Source organism: Schistocerca cancellata, chromosome 7 (genome assembly GCF_023864275.1).
Source record: "Schistocerca cancellata isolate TAMUIC-IGC-003103 chromosome 7, iqSchCanc2.1, whole genome shotgun sequence".
Taxonomy (NCBI): Eukaryota; Metazoa; Arthropoda; class Insecta; order Orthoptera; family Acrididae; genus Schistocerca; species Schistocerca cancellata.
The window spans coordinates 404,867,413-404,893,680 of record NC_064632.1 but is presented as its reverse complement, the minus strand read 5'-3'; the positions used below and the strand labels follow the sequence as shown (position 1 = coordinate 404,893,680).

The 26,268-nt window shown below is 37.6% G+C and overlaps 1 protein-coding gene across 3 annotated transcripts in view; it reads right to left on the bottom strand.

Annotated features, from left to right (window-relative positions):
• Nucleotides 1-1,234: 1,234 nt before the first annotated feature.
• Nucleotides 1,235-26,268, bottom strand: part of LOC126092952 (influenza virus NS1A-binding protein homolog) — a 101,687-nt gene continuing 76,653 nt past the window's right edge. For all 3 annotated transcript variants that reach the window (XM_049908684.1, XM_049908687.1, XM_049908685.1), the window contains exons 6-13: nt 25,801-25,932; nt 20,208-20,334; nt 13,419-13,640; nt 12,941-13,186; nt 8,134-8,259; nt 6,663-6,836; nt 6,383-6,553; nt 1,235-3,280 (exon numbers count right to left, since the gene is read on the bottom strand). In XM_049908684.1, coding sequence (XP_049764641.1) covers nt 3,000-3,280; nt 6,383-6,553; nt 6,663-6,836; nt 8,134-8,259; nt 12,941-13,186; nt 13,419-13,640; nt 20,208-20,334; nt 25,801-25,932 — 1,479 coding nt within the window. In that variant the 3' untranslated portion in view covers nt 1,235-2,999. The remainder of the gene's footprint in view (nt 3,281-6,382; nt 6,554-6,662; nt 6,837-8,133; nt 8,260-12,940; nt 13,187-13,418; nt 13,641-20,207; nt 20,335-25,800; nt 25,933-26,268) is intronic.

Genomic DNA, 26,268 nt, shown 5'->3' with positions numbered 1-26,268 from the left:
GACTGGACATCATTATGTTCAGCTACTTTGAGATCATTTGCAGCTATTCATGGGCTTCATGTTCCCACACAATGCTGTCATGTCATGTCACCAGTCCGAAGTTGTTCACGATTGGCTTTAAGAATATTCTGGACAATTTACATGAATGGTTTGGTCACCCAGATCAGCTGACATTAATTGTATTGAACATTTATGGGAAGTAATCGAAAAGTCAGTTCATGCAGAACATCGTCTACCAGCAACGCTTCAGCAATTATGGACAGCTACAGTGGCAGCACGACTCAATACTTCTGCACAGGACTCCAAACAAATTGCTGAGATGATGCCATGTCGATTTGCTGCACTATGCGGAGTGAAAGGAGGTCCAACAAAATATTAGGAGGTATCCCATGACTTTTGTCCCCTTAATGTACAGAGAATGTTGTTTGTAACAAATGACAGCAGCACCACAAGGTTCTTCGGCTGGGGGAAATATTTCACCACTTTTTGTGGGTCAATTGTTGCCAAGACAAGAACAGTAAGTTGCCAAGACAAGAACAGTAAGTTGCCAAGACAAGAACAGTAAGTTGCCAAGACAAGAACAGTAAGTTGCCAAGACAAGAACAGTTAAGTTGCCAGCCCAAATTCTATTTTAGACCTGGTCAGTGGCAGAAGGTATTTTACATGTTATTCCAAGATGGAAGAGGTTATGTTTCAATTCCTCTACAAAATGTACATAAATGTTTTATTTTGTATTGCTCCTGAAGTTAATTTCATAAAATAACAAGGATTAAAACTACACATAATAAGCCAACACTCTAAAGAAGTTGCCTCCCCCATAAAATAACAGACATACACAGATTTTTAGTTTATCTGCACACCGATCGTTTCTTTTATTGCAACGTTTATGCTCAATAATGAGCAGCAAATCCACAACTGAACAGCAGCTCAAGCTCTTGACTACAGTGTTCATGCACAGGTTCCGACAAACGGACTCAAGTTGTCATTCGTCCATGGCAGGTTGTTATTTTCAAACCTGACTGCTTCTCTTTGGAATTCCCTGATCAGTTCAAGACCCATCTGAAAAGTTTTTCCATCCCACTGCCATGCCACACACACCGACTCACCACTGTTGGCACATGGTTCATCATCGACATTTTTTTTACGCACATAGCTGTCCTCTGAATTTATGCGAAACACCTGAAAGTCCAGCAAACACAAAGCAAAATAAAAATTAACAAGAATTCCAACACTCTTCAGTTGATTCTGTGGAGATTTATTTCAGTATTCATGATACATAAATATCTGGTAGGAAGATTGTCTTCCAAATTTGTGGTGTATATGTAGTTACATATGCATGAGATTCCTGATTGAGGTGTGATAATGAACATGTAAACAATTACAAAAATAAATTGTTTTCAGATATCAAAGGTTTTCACATCTTTCAACCATTATAGATTTTTGTTATAAAAGTTCATTCATTATGAAATTGGCATGATCATTTAATGATAAAATTAAGTTTCTTTCAGTCACTTTTTGCCCCCATAAGAACCCATTCAACAAAAAACACAGGATGCTTGGTCAATTTCCATCTGAACAGTTTACGGAAATTTATACAAAATAGATCATTAAGAATTAACCCCATCTTTTACACAATTAGAAAACCATTCTTATTTTTCTCACTATGGTTTGTAACAGTGATGCTCAAAGCACAAGATTTTGTGTTATTCCATCTCGTACATACAATTGACAAAAGTAATTGTAACAGATGCGAATAACTGAACAGTTTTAGTCTGGTCTATTCCACACCCCACCATGGAACAAGAATATTTAAAAATAAAAGAAATTACATTCATAGGTAAAAATAATGATTGATCAACACTCAGTTATTACTCTGCTTCACACTTCTTGCAGATTTTTTGTTTGTACTACGTGTCATTAGTGAGAAACAGCTTTTCATTATTTCCTACGAATATATTATGAAACAATTAAAATTTTTGGAGTTGCAATCCATATGCATACGTAAGATACAAATAAAGTTGAAGGCTCATTTTAAACTACTAAGATCTTTCACATGACCTTTTCAAATAACTGAGTAATACTATGTTTCTGTATGTTAAGGACAGGGCTTTGCATTTTTGAACATTGTTTCAAAATTAGGTAATGATTAAACACTTTTTCCTTTTTATATAAAAACAGCACTAGCAGGCAAGAACATGAGATACAATATTAACATTTATGAATCTACATGTCTATCACAATAGAATTTTTGTTACGAGAGTTGTCTATTAAAATTAAGGTAAGTAATATGAAATGCAACAGTTGTGTAACATATGAATATGTCACAAATCTTATTCCCCCCCCCCCCCCTCAGAGTTCCACTCATACTGCCTACCACATATGATTTATATCATCACATAATCAATCCCCCCCCCCTCTCTCTCTCTCTCTCTCTCTCTCTCTCTCACACACACACACACACACACACACACACACACACACACACTCTTTTTATGTCTATCAGTTCTGTCTCAAGCCTATTTCATCTCAAAGGATATGAAGTAACATAAAATAACAGATTTTTACTGTAGTCTTTTTAGTTGTAGGAAACTTCCTGCATTTCTGGTGCCAGAGGTAGAATTTTGGGTCTGAAAATGTAGGTGGCACCACACAACAGATTAATTTCAGAAAGTCCCAAATCAAAAAATTAACTTCCTTTTTAAATGCAATTTCACATCACAGTCTGAACTAATTTGTAATGGCAAGGGGAATAAAACCTCAGAGATCATATCACCAGGCATACATAAGAAAGAAATGCCAGTGTCTTCAAAAATTTTCCATTGTTCTTCACATTTCAGTCACAGCTTAAGGTAACTTCACTTCTGAAGCACATGCTCTGTAACATTGAATTCCATGGCCAAAACTTGCCACTCAAAGAATCAAAACAATTTACTGTCATTAAATAAGACTAATACTTATGACTCATTTCAGTACAGAGCTGCTTCAGAAAGTCAACTTCCTTAACTTCCTACTGCTGTAACTGACCCTTGGCTCAAGCTTTCTTTAACACCATTTTGGATGATTTCAGTTTTATTCTTTAAATCGTCTTGTACTTTCTCATTTTCACTGTCATTGTCCAAAGACTGCTGATTGCTTTTATCACAGTTTACTCCATTCTGTGTCAGATGCTCCTCATGATCCTGGAGGATCGTCTCTTCCACAGGAAGTACCTTCGGCACAAATGTTGTCCATTCATCAGTTGTAGCATCCAGGTATTCAATGCTGTTTAGGAATGTCTTCCCTGAAACATAACAAAACATTCTGTAAATAACTATGAGATAGAATAAGAGCTCAAAGTTTTCTTTTTCTCATATTCGTAACAAAATTGACCTTATTTCCATTGCTCGTTGAATGAACTGATTCACATTTGAATGTATGTCTCAACAATAAACTCCGAAACTCAATGTGTTTGCATTTTGTTGTAAACTAGTGACAAATGTGTATCTTCCCTAAATTAGTCACAAACAAGACACTGAAAGCTTGGCATGTCAAGTGGATATATATTCATGACAACTGATTACTATTCTAATATAGTTTATTGGAGCCTACTGTATCATTTAGATTGCAATCAAAAATATTAGAGGCAGTTCAAAGATTTAGTATTTATTTCCTACAGAAAACTATCAGAAGGATGAATTGAGGACTTTTCAATTCAGCTGGCTTCTTTTAAGAGGCTCCTTTGGAAAAAATTAAATTAATTTTAACTATTCTAACTAATCAAAATTACTAGCCATTTCAAAGCAACTCTAAAAAGTTATTACAATATTCTAAACTTATGCCATTTATTGAATGTTTACATTTTGGTAAAACCATACAAAGAGAAATAAAATGAACAGAAAGGAAAGGTGTACATCAATTTTTATGTTCACTGCCTTTTTTGCTTATTAACCCTGTCATCTTCATCCTCATCCTCCTGGACATTTCTAGCCCCAGGCTGGGTCTGTTTGGAACATAAGCCCCGCCACTTAGTCTCGTTTTCTCACTATCTTTCGGTGTTCACTCGGGTTCAATCCTAGCCTCTTTTTCAGCACATTCCTCCACACCTTTAAGCCATCCTATTCCCTGATCTTCCTCTTTGTCGTTTCCTTCACATCTACATTTTGTGCACCTTCTTGGGAATCCTCGTTTCTTCCATTCTGTAAGTGCCCATACCATCTTAGCCTTGAAGTTTCGATCTTGGTCTGCAAGGGATCCTCTTTCACTATTTCCCTTATCCTTCCATTCCTCATCCTATCTCTACTTGTTGCTCCTATCCTACTTCTGAGGAAGTTCATCTCACATGTCTGTAATCTGCTTACAACCCTTTGCTTCATTACCAATGTTCCATATGCACAAGTCAGTACTGTGATGTAGTAACTTCAATAGATCATGTTTTCCTTTTTTGTGTGAAGTCTCTGTTCCAAACCAGGCTCGCAGCACTTCACAGGAATGCTTCTGCCTGTGTGCCATATTCACTGATCTCGTCTCATCTCTTCCATTTTCTTTTATCACACTTCCCATGAACTTAACAATTTGCACCTTCTTCAGTCTTTCATCTCTAATCCTTGTTCCACTAGTTAGTCTATCTTTCTTTCTAGTTGTAGCGAGGATCTCATGTTTGTTCATACTAAATTTCATTATATTCTGACTGTCAGTTCTTTCCCCAAACATCCAGCCGTTCCTGACCCCCTCCTTCCTGATGATGTTTGGTTTGTGGGGCGCTCAACTGCGTGGTTATCAGCGCCCGTACAATTTCCCAATCTTTTCTCAGTCCAATTTCGCCACTTTCCTGGATGATGATGAAATGATGAGGACAACACAAACACCCAGTCATCTCGAGGCAGGTGAAAATCCCTGACCCCGCCGGGAATCGAACCCGGGACCCCGTGCTCGGGAAGCGAGAACGCTACCGCGAGACCACGAGCGGCGGACCCCCTCCTTCCTGTTTACCTAGATCACCAATTCATTTTCGAACACCGTTGCTTGTCTTCTTCAGCTTTTTCCACCACCTTCGTCATTATCTCATCCAAAACCACAACCAAAAGGAAAGGCGATAGTGCACAGCCCTGTTTCACACCACTTTTTTTTCTGGAACCAATCTGTCCATTCTTTCCCCATCTTCACCCAACTCAGGCTTCCACAGTAAATCTCATCCACTCTACTTGTTTCTCTTTCCACTTCCTTCTTTCCTAGTGTTTCCCAGACTTTTCTTGTACAGGCACTATCAAATGAGTTTCTTGCATCAAGAAACACCATCATGAGATCTTCCCCAAATTCACATTAGTGCTGCTCCTCCTCCTCCTCCCCCCCCCCCCCCCCTTCTTTGTGCCAATTCTGTGGATTCCTCTTTCAATAAATTGCACTGATTTTTCACAGGTTCCTATTTCTACAACCTCCATGTTCACTATTTGTATTCTGTAATGAATATGCCAAATGAACACTTCAACCACTCAAAACTTGGTTCATAAAGTGATCAATAGGACAAATTACACAAGGATTATATTTCATGTTTGCGCTTTTATTAAATCCAATATAATGTACCTCAGCAGCTAAACCTTTTCAAATTACAGTTAATTACCTGTTGTCTGTGTATCATATGACAGTATCGGCTACCCTGCTACTTAGCCATTCAGCTTCTTTCTGCTGGACAGAAGCCGGAGTGTAACAGAAGGTTACCCCTTTTTTGACATTACAGAAATCATATCTAGCAAAACACAAGAAATTCTCTGTGTTGGATTACATCCTAATATGATACTTGGGTGCGAGACCAATGTCAATTTTGATAATTCCTGTACCCAACAACAGATGGCCTCCAAGTTTTTACATTTGAGGGTTAGCCCATTTTTCCGCGCATATCTTCATATAATGTCCTGTACCAGTTGCCTATACAGTACCAGAATTAATTGAGCATGTTTATTTTATTATTCTATTCAGTTTTAACTGCAATGCATTCTACAACTATTGCGTAATTACTAATGAGCACAGCTAAATTAAAGACAACTGATATGAAATTCACTATAAATTTTGTACAAATATTAAATATGCTGTAAACTGTTGTCTATCCATTTAAGAAACAAAAAGCTTGGTTGTCAAGAAAGATGATTGTTCTCACTCCAGAACTGAGTTTCCACCATTTGCCAGTGGAACAGACACTTACTGTGCATTACAACAGTTTGATAACCATGCTCAGCCGATGACCCATATGCATTGCTCCCAGTAAGCAATTTCTTTGCAAATTCATAGTTCACAAAGATGCCAATTATTCATCATCAGCAATAAACCTAATATTACCAACCAAAGATCAAACACTTATTTTCCAGTTCATTGAAATATTTTCTAACTGCTTCTTTCAAGTGACACTTACCAGAAAATCCACCAACAGCATACAATCTGTCACCAATGACAGCAACTCCAACATTTGCACGTGGAGTTGTCATGCTAGGTCCTGGGGTCCATGTCTTTTCTACAGGGTCATAAATTTCTGTTGAAGATAGTGAATGAGTTCCATCTGACCCACCGACAGCATACAGTTTGCCTGGTAAAAATCCACCAATTAATTCTGCTAGGTTTCTTTTTACACATACATTTATTTGCACAGTTATGAAAATAGTCTTCTTGCGTAAAACAAGTTATGGGATAATCACCTTTGAAAACAGTGAGCCCACATCCACGCCGAGCAGTAATCATGTTTGTAGTGAACTGCCAACTGTTTGTTTGTGGATCATAAACTTCTACTGTATTGAGGCAATTCCAGGAATCGCAACCTCCAGCTGCAAACACCAGCCCATTCATCGAGCAGACACCAGCCTGATTCCGACCTGTAAACATTAAGAATACTGTCAGTATTCATTTATTGTATGGCTTTCTGAATGAACCCAGCAAGTGTACAGCATAATATATGCAATCCAAAATCTTAGAAACAAAAATACAGAGCATTTACATAATTCATCTCCACTGAGTCAACAGTGGGAAATCTGGTCTACCAGTGTATGATCTTATGGGGCATTCTTCCGCGACGTCAAGGTCTGTGGTTATTCACATTCAAAATGTGGGGCAGCTGCTTACTCTAATTATGTAAAGATATATGCATATCTGACATGCTGGGTTCTAATTACGTTCAGCACTGACCACGTTTGGCCTGTGAAGCAAAAGCCCCGAAGCTTTTGGGGTGATACACTGCACATTATTATTATTTTGCTGTCCAGCCCATCTTCAAGTCCATGCATTAGTACGGTTGAATTCTTATACAGTGACTCTGGCTGTTGTTATTGATGTTCATCTACAGTGGAGTCGTTTAAGGTTCCATGACTGACATCTTGATGGATTGGTAGATTTTTGTTACTTAAACTTTTACTTGTTCATGAGAGCGTCATTCCTTAAGCATTGATTTCCGCTCCCGGGATTGGAATGACTCCTTACCCTCTCCCTTAAACCCACATCCTTTCGTCTTTCCCTCTCCTTCCCTCTTTCCTGACGAAGCAACCGTTTGTTGCAAAAGCTTGAATTTTGTGTGTATGCTTGTGTTTGTTTGTGTGCCTATCGACCTGCCAGCGCTTTTGTTTGGTAAGTCTCAAAATCTTTGTTTTTAGATATATATATAATTTGGTTGCTGTGCACACTTCTGACCAAAGGATACCTGGGCTGGTTCCAATTTGTGACACTTCTCCATAGCCTGCATCATCACGAATGATATTGTGTCCAGATCTGTAACTAGCTCCACGGCAATGACACCGATGTTGGCATGAATTTTCTGGCAGATCTTCTGTTACAGTGTCTCAGTTCACCAGTACTTTTGTCTCCCGATCAGCTGACGATGACACTATGATTGCTAATCATAAGCTTTCCATTCATTCATATCTCTTTTTACTACATAATTGTCTCCATACTGAATCCCCATTCAACTGTTGATTTTAATATTCCTTTGTTATGAATTTAAGGAACAACTGTTAGTCTCTCAACACAATATCATTTTGTGCATCACCTACATAAATGTGTTAAAGGAACTCTAAGTTACTTCATGTCATTTCATTTTAGTTGGATTGAAGCTCTGCTAAGACACTTTCCTTTCAGCAAAAATTTTACACCGTTCTTACAACTATTCTTTTTTTTACACACCTGTCTGCATAGGTGCAATACTTGTCCAAGTATTGTTCTCTGGGTCATAGACGTCACACTGTCGAATCCCCACTTGTCCACTCCAACCACCCACGCAATAAATCTTGTTACCTAAGCTGCAAACGCCTGAAGAAGGGGAAAAAAAAACAACAGTTAGAAATTTAATGTGGTACTGCGAATGACAATGAAATGTTGAAGCAATTCAATGCACTCTGGTCACTGCCATACCACAAGCAGACAGCTGAAAAGATTTGTCAGTTTACACCCCATCCATCAACTGACTGCAGCAAACACCTACTTGTGTCCTTAAACAACCATATTTTACTTTTCAGTATCTACATGGAAGATATATGCTCCACAAGGAATAGATAACAGAATTATCAGTTCCAAAGTTAAAAATTCAAGTTAGCATGATAAAAAGTTTTACAGCATATCTTGTTTTTCAAGTAAAATGATGCTTGCAGAGGACTAGTGGGTCAAATATTTCTTATTTTCCAAATAATACTCATGTTAACAGCTGAAAGAAGAAAATCAAATGATAGCTGAATGATGTCAACAATAGTTCCATGCACTTTATATAGCCAGAAACAGATGGCGCACTATACATGTGTATAGTCCAGTCTTCAAACCAAAATAAAATAAAAACTGAAAATAAAAACATAACTTCAAACGGATTTTAATTCAGGAGCATTTCCCTCTAAGATGTAAAAAAATATTTCTGGAAAGTTACTAACCATTCTCAATGAGATACACTAGTTATGTTTCATATAAATTTTCCACTTACCGAGGTACTGCTGTCAAAAGTTTTGCATGTTTTTTTTCTTTACGTGGCTACAGAAGCACTGCAACGAGAGAGCAACACTAAAAAAGAAATGCCCGAGCCAAAAACTGTGCAACATGGTGTGCTGAAGAGTCAGTATGTACATGAACGAAACTAGTAAGTTAACCTATTACAGTTGACACTGTGAACATATTAAAGTCAACCGACACCATGTCACTATTCTCCTGGCAGTTTCTAAAATGTTAGCCTCCTCGTGTAGTGCGACTATGATGCCACTAATTCTTTCAAGTTTAATCCCTTTTATCAGGGTTTTTTAAGTGCTGCACGATTCCTCCGTCAAGCTCCGGCCCACTGCACTGCTGGCCGGTGCATTACATAAGCTGTAAAGTAAATAGGAAAACACGTGTTTTAATAGCAGCGAGTCCATCACACAGCTCAAAGGTACAAAGTTATACTACCTTCGCAAGCCCGCTGAAGCGACAACAGGGACCGCTGACAAACCAAGAGGCAGGCCTAGAAACTAAAGTTTACATTCACAAACCACGAAGACACTAAATGTGCCATTACAGTATTAACGGATAATCTGGTAGTTACCTGCAGTAATTTGGTCTGCCAATGGCCACCTAAAGAATATATGTAATATACACATTTTTGAATGATTCATAATAGGTGTTTAACCTTTCAAACAATGAAGAGCTCTGGCAGCACTTCTGAGCGTCTGTGCCACTTCTTACCTTCCTAATGGGGTTACAATACAGAATCACGGCTGCACTCTCTTAACTCATCTGAAAACAGAGTTCTCATACCTCATATGCAAGTCTTTGGAAAATGCTCCTGATAGCATTGTTAACAGATTTTAAAACAATGCTTCAAAGAAAAGTCTAATCTAAAATAATATTCACCCCTCAAGTTCATACCGCCACAACAGCATGTGCAAACACACATTTTTCAGCATACAAAGAGGTATAGTAATTTACAACTCACACAGTCTCTCTTTTCACAACCACTGGTTTACAATCATTCTTCATATGTAATTACTAACAGCAATGAGCAAATAACTGCAATAAAAGCTCTGGGACACGGGTGGGGGGTCGTTTTTCCTTAGTCTATGTCTATGTAACCCATCTTCTTTTTTGGAATCTCAAAAATCTTGTTCAAATTTTCAGCAGCAAATGCTGTTCTAAGTATGCTGAAAATACTCACCCTTATTTGAAATGTCCAGAATATGCAGTGTTATTTAGTCCCTTTCATGTTTCAATTTGTAATTTCTTGTTGTACAGGGAAATATAATTTCCCACATGCTACTCCAGCAAAATTCTGTACATACAGTTGCATTTTGCAATACTGTTGTAGCATTCTTAGTAAATCCCAACTGAAACTCCCAAAGCCATTGTGTTTCCTCCTGTCACCCCCACCACCACCCACATATATATATATATATATATATATATATATATATATATATATATATATATATATATATATATATATTCATTTGTGTCTAAACTAGCTAACATTGCTTGCCATTACCACATGGTATTCATTCCAATGCTGAGTGAACACCTTTGATGTTTTGAAACCCTAAACAAACCTGACAGAAGAGAGAAAACAAAAAATGTATAAATAAAATGAAGACAGGGGACTGGACGAGAATTTACTGAATAATGTGAGAGTCATGATCATTTATTAATTTTTCTTTATAAAAACTGGAACAATTAAATCTTTGCATTTGACTAATCAAGTAAGAGTATTATCTAAAAATGGCAACTTCATAAGCAGATAAAGGGACAGTCCATCACTGTACTACCTATAATAAAGTAGTTTAACAAAATTATTTTTTTCAAAACAAGCTACTGAGAAAGCTAGAAACTAGAGTACGTCTGAACAAATCAGTGGAATGACTGCACTGAACAGACAATTCAAAGCATAGGAGCATTGTAGTAGAAATGAGAACAGCGAGAAACTTAACATCAGGATTGATGGTCACGAAGTCAGTGAAGTTAAGGAATTCTGCTACCTAGGCAGTAAAATAACCAATGATGGACGGAGCAAGGAGGACATCAAAAGCAGACTCGCTATGGCAAAAAAAGGATTTCTGGCCAAGAGAAGTCTACTAATATCAAATACCGGCCTTAATTTGAGGAAGAAATTTCTGAGGATGTACGTCTGGAGTACAGCATTGTATGGTAGTGAAACGGACTGTGTGGAAAACTGGAACAGAAGAGAATCGAAGCATTTGAGATGTGGTGCTATAGACGAATGTTGAAAATTAGGTGGACTGATAAGGTAAGGAATGAGGAGGTTCTACGCAGAATCGGAGAGGAAAGGAATATGTGGAAAACAGTGATAAGGAGAAGGGACAGGATGATAGGACATCTGCTAAGACATGAGGGAATGACTTCCATGGTACTAGAGGGAGCTGTAGAGGGCAAAAACTGTAGAGGAAGACAGAGATTGGAATATGTCAAGCAAATAATTGAGGACGTAGGTTGCAAGTGCTACTCTGAGATGAAGAGGTTAGCACAGGAAAGGAATTCGTGGCGGGCCACATCAAACCAGTCAGTAGACTGATGGAAAAAAGAGAGAGAGAGAGAGAGAGAGAGAGAGAGAGAGAGAGAGAGGAGCATTGTACAAAAAGCTCAAAACCATGTGGTAAAATTCAGAACAAACCTTTTTAGTCTCTGATAGCAGCATTGGTCTTATTACAGGTGGCAGTAGTATTTAATGAAAAGGTGTTATTTTCAGCATTATGTGGTTGAGGCAGAACAATAGAGCAATGTCTGGCAACAACAAAGGAAGACATTACCCAACTGAAACCATCTTCACTTTTCATTAAGTGTTATCTTTCCAATAAAGGGTCAAAACTAATTTAACATGAGATATCTGCTGGAATACATAGGATTTTTTCTGAGGATTTTTAACAAAGAGTGAAAAACAGAATAAAAGGCAAAATTGCTTTTTTCCTGAACATCTGAAAGAAGGATCAAATTATCTTTTGGTAAGGTTCTTGTTCCTGAAATATGTAAGCATCAACCTAGCATGAAGACAAATATAACCTTTTCCAGTATTCAGATTGCTTATGTTTGTATTGGGTCTGTAGAACTTTACCCTTTCACCCTCTGACCTTTCCTAGTGTTTGATGCAATTATTTTCATAAAATCCCCAGCCTTCAGTATATAACATGGCTCTTATTGCACTTGTTTGCAGTTTAAACTTTTAAATGGACTTCGTAAATCTGTATTGGTATCAGTGCTACAGTTGTCACATTTGTCAATAATAATTTGTAAGAGAAGACATTTAGTCACATATTGTTTATGGATTAAGAGAAAATTCTGGAGAGGCGCTCTATGCACACTGTCACGTAACAAAACATTTTAAGCAGATAACAGACTATTTGATACAGAACTACTGAATCATACTGAAACATTCACACGAAATATTCTCTCACAAACTCAGGTATCACTAACTGCCAAACTGTATTCCTGGCAGTTAGTTTCCTGGTCTTTTCAACATCAACAGCTTCAAATTTACTACTGTGACATGAATGAATGTACTTTTGGCTACCTGTTTTCTGCCTGATGCCTGAAGCCAGATGACAGCTCGAATCTCGTAATGAGTGGCTGTAAAATTCAACCACGGCTTACACAACAAGTAACAGCCATGCAAGTATTCCTTTGTTATCTTTTGACTAAAAAGATGTTTCCCTATATGGCATTAATACCCACTCTGAAAGTATGGTTTTGCATCAACAGAAAAATATCCTCACTCTCCGAGACACAGTTTACACTTATGGGAAGTTTTCAAAGCAGAGGAAATAAATTTTTACTCTGACAAGGAAAATTTCCTTGAACTGTGTGAGCACAGTATGATCATATGGTCTACCAAATTTGCTACATAATAGAACAGAAAGTCATTATTACATACTAAAACACACAGAAACAGCCAGAAAATTATATCACTGACAGAACAAGAGACAGATATCTAAGCACTGTTAATATAAATAAAAATATACAAACGGACACATGCCTGTATTGCAGCGTGCTAGTGGGAGTGAAGTAACTTGGGACCACTTGTGGTGTTCTGCATTGTACACCTCAACTGTTGCAAGTTCAGTTGAACCATTGCTTCCACCAACAGCAAAGGCTTTGCCATTAACAACAGCAATACCAAAGCGACCTCTTGCTTCCTTCATAGGAGCCAAGGTAATCCACAGATTGGTGCTTGGATCATAGGACTCAACACATTTCAAACACTCTGCACGATCATATCCACCTACAAAATAATAAAAAATTTAGATTTATGAACAAGGAACACAAGAAGTATCATGAAACATACATGCAGTTATTCCAGCAAATAACTGGTTGGTTACTCCATTGTTTTAAGAATTAAAGTAACAAATTTTTAAATGGTAATTATGTCACTTTTTAATAGCACCATTAAGTATTCGTTTGCAAAAACTTAAAATGCAGCTTTCATATAAGTGTGCTGTACACATGTTACTTACCACAAACAAGTAGCTTGTTGTCAAGATTTGCACAGCCAACAGCACACTTCACTGAACTCATATTGGCCATTACACAATACAAATCAGGTTTCTCCTCACTGGAGGGTCTACTTGGCACTGGAGTGTTCACGGGAGATGGGCTGGAGGGTTGATTAAGACGTAGTGCAATAGACATTGTCGCCAGCTGTCCATTCAGTGTCACAAGTGCCAGGAATGAGTGTTCTGAAAATACAATTACACAGAAGCCATGAACACTATAAATATGAGGCCATCTGCAAAATAATGTGTGTTGTTAACCTTCAAACTTCACTTGTTCATCCAGATTATTGGTGTACTTCCCACCATACACATATTTTAATACATAATGCGCAGTTATTTAATCACCTGACATGGGATGGAAATGAAGATATTCCTATTAATATTAAAAATTGCTACACAACCCGAGACCGCGAACTGAGAATTCCAGGTACCAGAGGGGTGGGAAGAGAGGGGCGGTCGCAATTGGAGTTACTACCTAGAATGGCTTCTTACATCCCTCCCCCATTTCCTTTCAAAGGACTCCAATTAATCTAAGAAAGTGGACTGATGTCTGGCATATAGAAACACGTCACAAGAAACATGATCAGACTAGCTTTCGAGCTCTTACTTTCTTTTTTCTAGTGAAATTACATATACTTTCACACACACACACACACACACACACACACACACACACACACACACACAAATGCACACAAATGCACACAAATGCACATTCCTGTGCCCATGGTGAGATTTATTACATATTATGGATCATTGAAAGCAGTTGGGTGGGCCCTAAGGCAGTGCATTCATTTCATCCTTTTTATCGGATGCCGAGTCATCTGTTTAAGAACACGACTCTTTCCCGCTGCTTACTCCTTGCATTCTCCCGTGTCACCTCCCTACAACCTTCAGCCCAGGTAAATGCTTTCAATAATAAGTTTCAAAGTAGCCTAGGAATGTGCCCGTGTGTGTGTGTGTGTGTGTGTGTGTGTGTGTGTGTGTGTGTGTGTGTGTGTATACTTTTACTAGAGAAAGAGCTTTAAAACTAGTGTTTATATGCTTCACATATCAGTCCACTGAAAGCAAATGGTTCCCTTTCCCTTATTTATGTATATTTAAAAAAGATTACAATCATGTTACATTATGATATATTTCTTTGATGCTCTGTATCACCTGTGACATTTGTAACGTTCATACTTAGAATGGGGTACAGCTCGTCACATCTTTGGTTAGACCAGCAATGATGATCTACACCCTCAAACCTCCCCGAGTAATTTATGTACTACTACACTTTCATTTTTTCTCAGCTGCTAATAGTGCATGTTAAAATGGAGTAATAAAACTTGGTCCCCTACCTATTTTGTCTTACAGATAACATTAGTAAAAAGAAGCAGATAGCACAAAACATTATTATTGGACTGCTACAGCACACAAAATTGTTTTATCATCTAGGTCAGCAGCTATGACAAAGCAGGTAAATTATTTCCATCTCACATGCTTTGCTTCCGACAAATAACTATAATCATCACTAGCATATTTTTAATTATATCATTTGTCATATTGCCGTTTGTATAAAATGCACACAGTACCTAAAAAATAATAATATTGACCCAGGGCAAGTTCAGCTTATCTTTCTATATGCTACATTCTTTTGATTATTCTAAAACCATTAGAATAGTTATTATGACTAAAAACAGCGCTAATTACAAAACACCAGTGATCTAAAGTTTTGTATCCGCGCGAGCACGCACACACACACACACACACACACACACACACACACACGATTACATACTTCCAAAAAAAGCTGTAAAAATATATAAATTACTCATGCAACTAACAACAAAAATATTTTAGCAAGATCTACATTCATTTCCTTAGATTAAACATTGTTACTGAAATAGAATTGCACATTTAAGCAAACTAACCAGCACAATTCAATATAAATTATTACTGTTTCTGCAAAATCATGTTCAAACAAATCTCCATGGTTTCTTTAATTATTCAGAAATGTAAATCTTTAATTATTTCAAACCCTCAGGCTACAATTGTGTACATTAACTTTTACTGTACCTTGGCTGCAACAAAAGTATTTTTTCCTAATGGAAACTTGAGGTACACATTTGTGAATGTTCAACCTGTTCATCATGTGCAAATGCTGCCAACTGTTGGGCATCACTATGGAAATATCAGCAAGTCAGTGCGGCAGTCCACAGCAGCTCATGACCACCAAAATACACCGATGTGGTTGGTTCGCTATATTTCACTTTATGACTTAATATTCTTGTTATTGTGCATGATAATTACTGAATGATCGCTTCTCTTTTTATAACACTAAGTAATATTTTGTAATAATTTTAGTCCATAAAATTAAGCCCAGTTTACAATGTATGTTTTAAAATGGGTGTATATTTTTGTATAAATCTTTCATCTAAAATCATCACAAAATCACCAAAGCGTTATGACAAAGGAAAAGCTTCCTTCTTCCATAAAAACATAAGATCTGATAGGGTTAATTGTAATTTGTGAAAAATTTGGCAAACAATAGATGAATTCAGTTTAAATTACTGTAAACTTATGTAAGGAGTAAGATGGAAGCCATGTTAGGTTAGTTTTGGGTCGTTCTAGGCAGAGTTATGAAATGATTAAGATCTATGTCCGTTAATACAGAATAGTGTACCACAGTCAATTCAGCACAGATTACAAATTGGGAAAGAACTGATTTATCTAAATTCCAAATCCAAGAGTCGATTCAGTAATTTAAATGGCAGTTTTAAATGATTAATTGGGTGCTGAATGTGTAATTATTCTCATGGACTGTGTTAAACTTCAATAATGATTATCACCAACTTTAACAATGGAGCTACATCATGATCAGTGCATTTTCCAAAGGACAATACTGTCCTCATCAAGTTTGTACTGATGTCACTGTTGGATCTGAAGGACAGTGTCTTATTTGTTTTCATTTAGTGGCTATTATGTTTACTTGCTACACAAAAGTAATTGTGCTTAATTAGATCAAGGTCAGGTTACTACATTAACAATATTGCAGGATCACAACGAAGTGCAATCTGTAGTTATTTCTATATCTATGCATAATTAAAGTATATGAGACAATCTGGTCATAAACAGTAGTTATACACTATCGAAAGTATCAAAATGCAATTACAGCATGTGAAATGTAATTTTGGTGTGGACTACACTATTGGCAGTAGATTATTCACACCACTAACTTTTCAGCGAGTTCTGACTAAGGCACTGCTACCAAGGTAACTGTGCTCATAAAACAAGTAGGCTACGAAGTGAAAGCTCACTTTTACTGGGCTGTAAAAGTTTCGTCTTCATAGCAGAAGTACTTGTGGATTTGGATATTAGGAATTTCCGATTTATAGAATAGTAGCATAATCAGGGTGTATACGTGGACAAGGAAAAAAAAATTCCCAGACTTCTCGATTAAAAATACACTTTCTCCCGGAAGAAAATACACTTTTTCAGTGTTAAGTGAAAGTATACTCTTCCTCGGCACTGTAAAATACATCAATCCTTTGGATGTTCCACCAAATAACACACGTCACTCTCCGAAGCATTGAAATTGAGATTGTGATGCGCTTTTGTAAGCGTCATAGCTCATTCACGTGATCTCCCCAACTGATGACAGCAATAGGACACGTGAAGTAATCAGCCAATAGCAAGATCACTCTTAAGTAGCGCGAATACACAAATAAGAAAAGTTAATGGCTTAAATTAATATACATAAAGCACTCCGTCTACAGGCCACAAGTGGCCCATCGGGACCATCCGACCGCCGTGTCATCCTTAGTTGAGGATGCGGATAGGAGGGGCGTGTGGTCAGCACACCACTCTCCCGGTCATTACAATGGTTTTCTTTGACCGGAGCTGCTACCATTCGGTCGAGTAGCTCTTCAATTGGCATCACGAGGCTGAGTGCACCCCGAAAAATGGCAACACTGCATGGCGGCTGGATGGTCACCCATCCAAGTGCCGGCCACACCAGACAGCGCTTAACTTCGCTGATCTCACGGGAACCAGTGTACCCACTGCCTAATATACATAGCATTTACATATAATATTGGTCGCGAAGATTAACAATTTGTAAGAGAAGCTAAGCTTCCACATATAATGTGTATTGTTTATTTTGCGCATGTTGCACTTTAAGATACACACACACAAATGTGCCAGTAAAATTTTTAATAATGACGCAAATGTCTCAAATGGCTCTGAGCACTATGGGACTCAACAGCTATGGTCATCAGTCCCCTAGAACTTAGAACTACTTAAACCTAACCAACCTAAGGACAGTACACAACACCCAGTCATCACAAGGCAGAGAAAATCCCTGACCCCGCCGGGAATCGAACCTGGGAACCCGGGCGTGGGAAGCGAGAATGCTACCGCACGACCACGAGCTGCGGACAATAATGACGCAAATGTCTCATCTTCTGGGCTCTAAACATTTCTAAATGGTCATCCTCAAAGAGTTGATTTTTCAACACTTTGAGATTTAAGAAATTCATTGTACATTCTCTTACATTATTCATCTTGCATAAAAGGAAATCTGCTTTGAATGTAACGCTTTTCAAACCACCGTTCGCATTATTTCCCACGACCTGGTAGAAATAGGTTTGTTTCAGCAGTTGCAAGAAAGCGCCAGATAACTGGCGTCACAGTGCTTGCGCAGCTACGATGACGCAGGAAGTCCATATGTTCGTACGTGTAAAACATTAAAAGATCTTACATTATGTCATAAAAAAAAAACAAGACATTAAAGGATACTTTAAGAGAGTCGGGATTTCGCGAACCGTACTGAAGTGCATAATTTGGCTTAAAATGCACATCCGTATGTACCAGTACTCATGTTTGGTTCTTTATTATAGCATAATGCCATACGTGCACTTGAAATGCAGCGAACAGTTGAAACTAGCCAATAGTGTGAAATTAAACACTTCGTTTCAAATAAATTGACTGCCTCAATAGAAAGGATTAATAAAAGCCAAATCTCTTTAGCAAACCAGCAAAAATAACTTCATTGTTCTGTAAGGCGATTAATGCTTGACTATCAACGGTGGAAATAAAATCTGAAACTATTAACATATTTTAGCCTGCCGTAATTATGCGAACGTATTTTAATTAATTTGATAGTTCCCGGCCACAAAAATCCGTTTTGTTATCATTTAATGTGAGAGCAATAAACAAAGAAGAAACAACAAAATCACTGAATGTAAACACAGGCCACGTGGAGACTACCCACCTCAACTCTTGACTGCTGTGTGTATCAGCCCCGGATCTACGATATTTCCGAACCGGGGCAATATTCAGTAGTGGTGCCCAGCCACACTTCCGTAACCAGAAGCGGGAGAAGGTACTACTCATACGCGACTCAACTGCGCATGCGCAAGAGCGCGCCCGCAACTGCTCAAACGAATCTAATTTAAAGAGTTGTCGTCACACTCATCAGATGCAATTTGTTGTTATAAAGCATTGCATAGTGTTCCTAAAGTCTTTGACACACTTTACTGTTGGCAGACGCTTGTATGAGCACTGTTTTGTTGTTGTATACGGCGCATTTCCTTTGCAACTTAAGTTTTATTTTCTTTCTTTCTCCCGTTCACGTTTTGTTGCTGCAGTATCATTCTGCAGTAGCGGGATATAATAATATCCTTTGTTAGAGTATTGGTTCTTACCAGTCAAAATCACGAAAATTTAACTGACAACTAAAAAAATGTAAAATTCCCGGAATTCTAAACAATTCCCGGGGTTTTCCCCGATTTTCTCCCGGATGGAAAAATTCCCGGGTTTTTCCCGGATCTCCCAGTTGTCCCGGGTCGTATACACCCTGATAATGAATGTTTTTAGAGTTTTCTGAAAAGACTATCACTGCAAACACTTAAAATAGCAGTTGGTAAAGAGAACTCCATTAATCATGTACTTATTAGTGCAGCATGGATGGCATCACTACACAGCAGGAATGACAGCAACAGCTGTCATTGTTCTCACATTTTAATCCCTCGTATATAAAATTTGGCCCACTCTTTTAAACTTCAGATTTCAGTTTTATACAGCCATATTTACATAAGAACATAACCAAACTTTTTAAATGTGAGAACTATGTCTCCTTCATTCAAGGCCGTTTCAAAAATTGTGCAATATAATGGAAAAACTGTTTAGAGATGACTGTTGCATGCCTAGATTCACGTATTTCTTGGATGTCGGTATTCTATCCAAATGAATGACACTAAGTGGCAGTATATTCTACTGCCTCATTATATAAAAATGGCATGAAACTAGGCAGGACCGGGTGTAGAATTGTGTGAGATGAAATCAAGCTGAAACATGTAGAAACGATAAGAAACTGGCCCTTGGAGGCTGTCAAAAGAGAAATATCTGTGAGAGAGTACCTAGTAAGCAAGTTCAATGGATCTCATTTTACAGCAGAAAATCATCATCACTATTTGAGGCAGTTTTCTTCCTCAATGAAATCTAGCAGGTTAGAGAAGCTCTCTTTTCCAACATACTTATCCAAAGACATATGGCAAGTGGCACAAGGAAGCTCTTACCCTCAGGAAGCTCCTACATTACTAGGATTGTGTTTAGCAAGCTGCGAAGATTACAGTAGCATGTGAGCAACTATTTAATATCCCCAAAATTTAACAAAATATGTTACTGCAACACACAGCGATAACATTTTCAAAATTATATATTGGAGCAAACATTAAGTGCTCTTTGTCCCTTCTCTATCTTACATACCTGCAACTTTGGTAGAAGCAATAAGGCTCCAGTCTTCTTCAGTTTGTTGTTCAATTCTCTCACCTATGTCACGAGAATACAGGAGAACACGTGGTTTGGCTGGCTGCAGCTGAGCCTTTCGTCGACCCTAAGAATTAACAATAACAAATCAACAATGGTAAACAATCATTGCCATTCAACTGTGAAAGGGTACTCAACTTCCAACTGACAATGGTAGCTGCACTGAATTATGAAACAAAATGTTTTCTGGAAGTGCAATAATGCAATTTTTGTTCATCATACGGTAGTATCTTACTGCATCATAGACAATTTTCTAATACTAGACAAAACCACTAAACACAGTACAAGTTGGTCACTTTTTTTTCCTTCAGTAACAGAGAAGAAATTTTGAACTGTTAGTGTCTAGATTGCCAGCTTGCCCTCATTTCTGAAACTCACGAGGAAGCATAAAGGTCTGAAAATATTAATTGTCTAAGATGTAACATGTTATTAACTCTGAAACAAGTTACTATAATTTTCATCATTTTTTTCCAAATCTGAGTGATATAAAGGTTAATAATGTCTATATCTTCTGACATCTAATGATACACATCCACACCTCTTATTAACAACTGCATTGTCTACAGTTAATATTTACCATATTGAATCATTCCTTACTGTTTTACTAAAGCTCATGAAGAAACTCATCCATACAAACAGTTTTCAGCTATCATTGAAAACATTTTGTTATTTGCACCTATTTTTTTAGATTGAGAATATCCCATTGTATCTCCTTCCAATTTCCTTTATCATTACATGAACTTATCACAAAAATAAACATTATAATGAAAGCTCAATGAAATGTTAGCCCAAATGATGAACATAAAAAAACATATTCAAGACAGTAAGTTTTAAGAGCTGTTTCTTTCAGATTACATTTAAAAGTTATTGTAATACATCATTTCCCTTTTACATCAATTCTACACGTGCATCTACATCTACATATATACTCTGCAAACAACCATGAGATGCATGGCAGAGTGTATGTACCATTGTAGCAGTTATTACGGTTACTTCCTGCTCCATTCGTGTATGGAGTGCAGGAAGAATTACTGAACACTTATCTGCATGCAGTGATTATTCAAATCTTATCCTCACGATCCCTACATGAGCGACACATATAGGATTGTAGTATATTCCTACAATCACCACTGACACTAGTTCTTAAAACTTTAATAGACTTTCTTGGGATAGTTTACATCCATCTTCAAGAGTCTTCCAGGTCAGTTCCTCCAGTATCTCTGTGACACACGACCAAGTAAAAAACCTGTGACATTAGTGCTGCCTTCTCTGTATATGTCCAATAGCCCCTGTTATTCCCATCTGGTATGTGTCCCACACTCTTGAGCAATATTCCAGAACCAGTCACACAAGTGATTTGTAGGCAATCTACTTTCCAGACTGATAGCCTTCAGTTTATTGGTAGAATACTGGGGAAGTGCAATCACCTGCTTTACAAAAACTTCATGATCTTTCAAAGCAGTGCATCTGCACTGTAGCATTTAGTATGAATACATGTTACTTAGAAGATTGGGGGCAGAAAGTTTTACTTTTAAAGCAACTGCAAAATAATTTGTCTGCAATGGAAAATGTCTTTTCTCTCATTTTGCACAACAGATGTGTACGATAAGTTAACAGAGTTTAAGTGTAAAAAGTATAAAGCACAGATCCCATTTTTCCCCAGTCTATCTTTTAATCTGGAATTCACCTGTTTTAATATTTTTGCCAATGTTTACCATTAAAACTTAACTGAGTTTATAGTGCAATTCTTTTGCATATGCTAGTTTGTTCTCAATTTGGAAGCAGTTTTTAAACATACAACATGATCATACCTGGAACACACAGCTTCAGTTCCAAACCAACCTTCTAGTTCACTATTTATATTTTTCATTCCCTGCAATAACTGTAACCCCTCTGGCAGGCTCGCTTACTGTTGTCACACGAGCAGGCGCGCATTGTAAAATTTACAACATGGTCATTTGTCAGTAAAAACGAACTTGTCTTAAACAAACTGTTATATTTATTGAAGAAACAAGTTCATATTCACTATCTTCATCATTTATAACAAAAGGTTTTGCTCTTTTAGTTATTTAAATAACAATTTATCCAGTTTTTCTGACATGTTTACTTTCATAACACTCCACAGACAATTTGTATGCAAATTAATTTTCCAGCTATGTCCAGAAAAATGTAAAAGTAGCCAGTTGCCATCTTCTTGTAATTTTTGGTGTATCAGGCACACATTTTAGCTGCATCAACTCCACCTTTTGTCATGTTGTATTAAATTATGAGTTCGTGTTTTTCATCCGCAGTTGGCATGTCATGCACAGCAGACAAAAGTATGATAGTACATCTTTTACAAGGAACACACGAAACTAAGGTCTTATCCTACTGAAATCCAAACATTGCACTTTCAATTTCTTTTGTTTTGTTTGGGAGAAATTCTGGAAGAATTTCACACCTGCTCTTTGTCATTGTACCAATGCAAATGATAGTCTTCTGCAGCAAATATTCAGAAAGAAGGTAGCTTATGTACCAATTGTCAGTTGTAAGGTTCCTGTTAGAATTTTCTATAGGCACCACATATCTTTTCACTACCGTATTTACTCGAATCTAAGCCGCACTTTTTTTCCGGTTTTCGTAATCCAAAAAACCGCCTGCGGCTTAGAATCGAGTGCAAAGCAAGCGGAAGTTATGAAAAATGTTGGTACGTGCCGCCACAACTAACTTCTGCCGCCAAATATATGTAGCGGGACACGGGCATGCTTTGTAGGCACAAAGATAAATACTGGCGCCAAAACCTCTGCGTCAGTAAAAAAAAAAAAAAAAAAAAAGGAGAAGGGTGGAAGACGAGTTTTTTTTCTCCGCCGCGAGTTTCGGCCACTGCATTTTCATACATTATCCAACGAAGTAAATACAAATTCCGTATTGTTCATCTTCGAATGTAGAAGAATTTCAATGTACTACGAAAATCCGACTGGCAAGACTGTTTGGGATGTTTGTCAATATGGCCAACTCCACGTTCTGAATTTTTTCCTATCTGTGAGAAGAGATGGTTGCTAATAGGAACCTGATGAAATTTGAATCACATACAGTATTCTCTTCACCATAAGAATAATACGAATATAAACATTTTGCCATGTATTCTTTCGTGTTTGCTGCTATCTCATTTAAATCCTGTCTGCCTAATAAAGTACGAAACTAGAGTGAGACAACAGCAAACGCGGAAGGATATACGTATCGTGTCATGTTTATATTCGTATTATTCTTATGCCTAATAATGATACAGTCTGAAATGAAGCACGGCAACTGACTAGATTTTTAAATCTAAGATGACTCTAAATTCTGTGCAGAATTTGATGTAATAAAGAAGCGGCCGCAAAGATTTTCAAACTGAGAAAAATTTTCGCCTAACTCTCGTTCAGAACATGTTCTATCATACGCAGTCTATTATTTCATTCTTGTTGATAATTATCAAAGAAAGCAGCAGTGTAAGTAACAACAAATAGCAGTCTCTTGCCATTGTTTCGCTAGTGAGACGATTCCTCTCTTTTTTGTTTGAATTGTACGCGGCGGTAGCACGCACAAAAGCAAGCCATGCCGCGAGCCGCGACAGGCTGTAAACACGCACTATCAGAATGCGACAAACAATGCATGACACAGTGCAGTAATGCATTTTCAGCTTAAGAGTGACGCAAACACCTATAACAAAGAAAACGGCACTTATCAGATCAAAGCAAAATAGGCAATCGATTCAAACCAGACGAAGCACGTGAAAAAGGAAGGGTACCCGTATCAATACGGACGGAGCGCCTGACGCATAGCAATGGCTACGTGGTAAAGCTTAACTGCTAAGCTTACGACTCGAACCAAACTACTGTAGCTGTATTGTCATTCATTCGACCTAAATTGTGTCTCATATTACAATGGACCAACTTTGTTTCGATTTGGAGGTGTGGCCTAAAACTTTTCTCTCTCCTTGAATTTCGAGTCTCAAATTTCAGGTGCGGTTTAGATCCGGGAAATTTTTTTTTCCTTGATTTCGAGTCTCATTTTTCAGGTGCGGCTTAGATTCGAGTGCGGCTTAGATTTGAGTAAATACGGTATATCCTCAGGAGCATTAGATACCCAAAACTGTCCTTTGGTCGCATGCACTGCACTGCAATAAAATGTTTTTGCATCACACAGAGAAAACATTTTTGTCCCATATTTAGCTGGTTTGCTGGGTATGTACTGCATCCGTCTACAGCGGTCTCCGTAGGGGTGAAGCATTTCATCTGTCACGGTGAATTCACCAGGCTGTAAGAACATTGACAGTTAGCAGCAAAAGGATCCAATACTGTACGAATTCCAACCAACTTATCAGTTTTTCCTCCTGTCATTCCTCATGTACACATCAACAAACCTCAAATAGCTTAGAAAAAAAAATAGAAACCTATTGTAGCTCATTGCAGTCCTAACAGTAGCATTTGTGTTCCATCTGCTGCCCAGAGTTCCAGTACATTAGTATTATGGTATTTTTTTCTTCTTCTTCTTCTTATTCTTATTCTTCAAAAATCTCTAACACAGCCATTATGTTGTCCCTGCAAGAACTGATGTGCATCTCACTGTTTATTTATATAGGTATTTCTATAGTTTACAATTTCATCAATAAAGTCAAGGTCAATTACTTTCAAAAAGCACTAACTTCATCAGTTCCACTCATCACCTCTCACTTCGGATCTGGTGGAATTTGCACAATGTTTTTTTTTTTCTGTTGGTTTTTGATGTTTTAGCACACTCCCCTTTATACCGATGTGAAAACTTGTCATTTCAACAAAGAACTCTTGTACATCTGCTGTCTCTTCAGGATCATCGCCATCCTCACCATCAAGTTCAGATTCATTGCCAAGGTCCTACTCAGCGTTTTCATCACTCAAATCTACTTCGCTTTCCTCCACATCTGAAAAGTCTGGATAGACTTTATCACCACCTTCTTTAAGCAGTTTGTGAATTAATTTGTCTAATACACCCTTTGAATTGGAACGAAACATCAAATAAATGGAATGAATAAGTACATTCAGATGTCAGTGTAACCAAAGTAACATTTCCCATGTGGAATGTTTCTTTCTTCTCTCTCTCTTTTTTTTTTTTTACTGCTGCAAAAAAGCTTGCAACTGTCACAGCAGGCGCGCATTTTACTTTTTACAACATTCAACGCGTTGCTGCTTACAATTCAGATAATCTGAGGAAGCTAACCAAATGAACTGAGCCACTTTAACATTGTCGAGAAAACATCAACAACGGAATACATGGCAGCAATGGTGCAATAGCTGAAGGTTAAGGCATCGATTAGGCATAAAAACTGCTGCTGTTGTACTTTTACTTTTTACAACAGTGTGCCCACTCAAGGGTTAATTTTCCAAATATATTAAAACGAACTGCAATCAAGAATGAATGAAAATGAGGAGTTTGAAACAATACACCTAAACAATGATGGTGCAATCAAGCAGTCATGAGAGTTTTCATTATTACTTCACATGTCTCAGGAAGTTAATACTGATTACATTATTACCTTGGGATTTGCCTGACTCTTCTTAGACATTTTCTTATAGTCTTGTACTATTTCAGTGTCACCCACATCACCAGTCGGCAACTCAGAGCAATCCTGTAAGGAATTGTCCAATGCCAGGTACAGGAGATGTGTCTAAAACAAAACACATCAATTAGTTATGCAACAGGGTAAGACAGAAACATTCACATATACACATACGTAGTTTACTCCAATTCTGTTCAGGGAACACTTTAGTTAATGGTAACTGCAAAAGAACTTTTTTTTAAAATAAGAATTATTATTGTTTCCAATAAATTTTGGCCACATTGCAACAACACTTTCTTACCAATAATCTCTGCACGAGTTTTGTGAATGCATGGAAGTTTTTATTTCTGAAGCACTTTATCCGAAAGCTGAAAATATTCAGTGTTTATTCATTGTGCCTGCCTGTTACCCAATGTCACCTCACGCAATGTGCTGCGTAGCAAT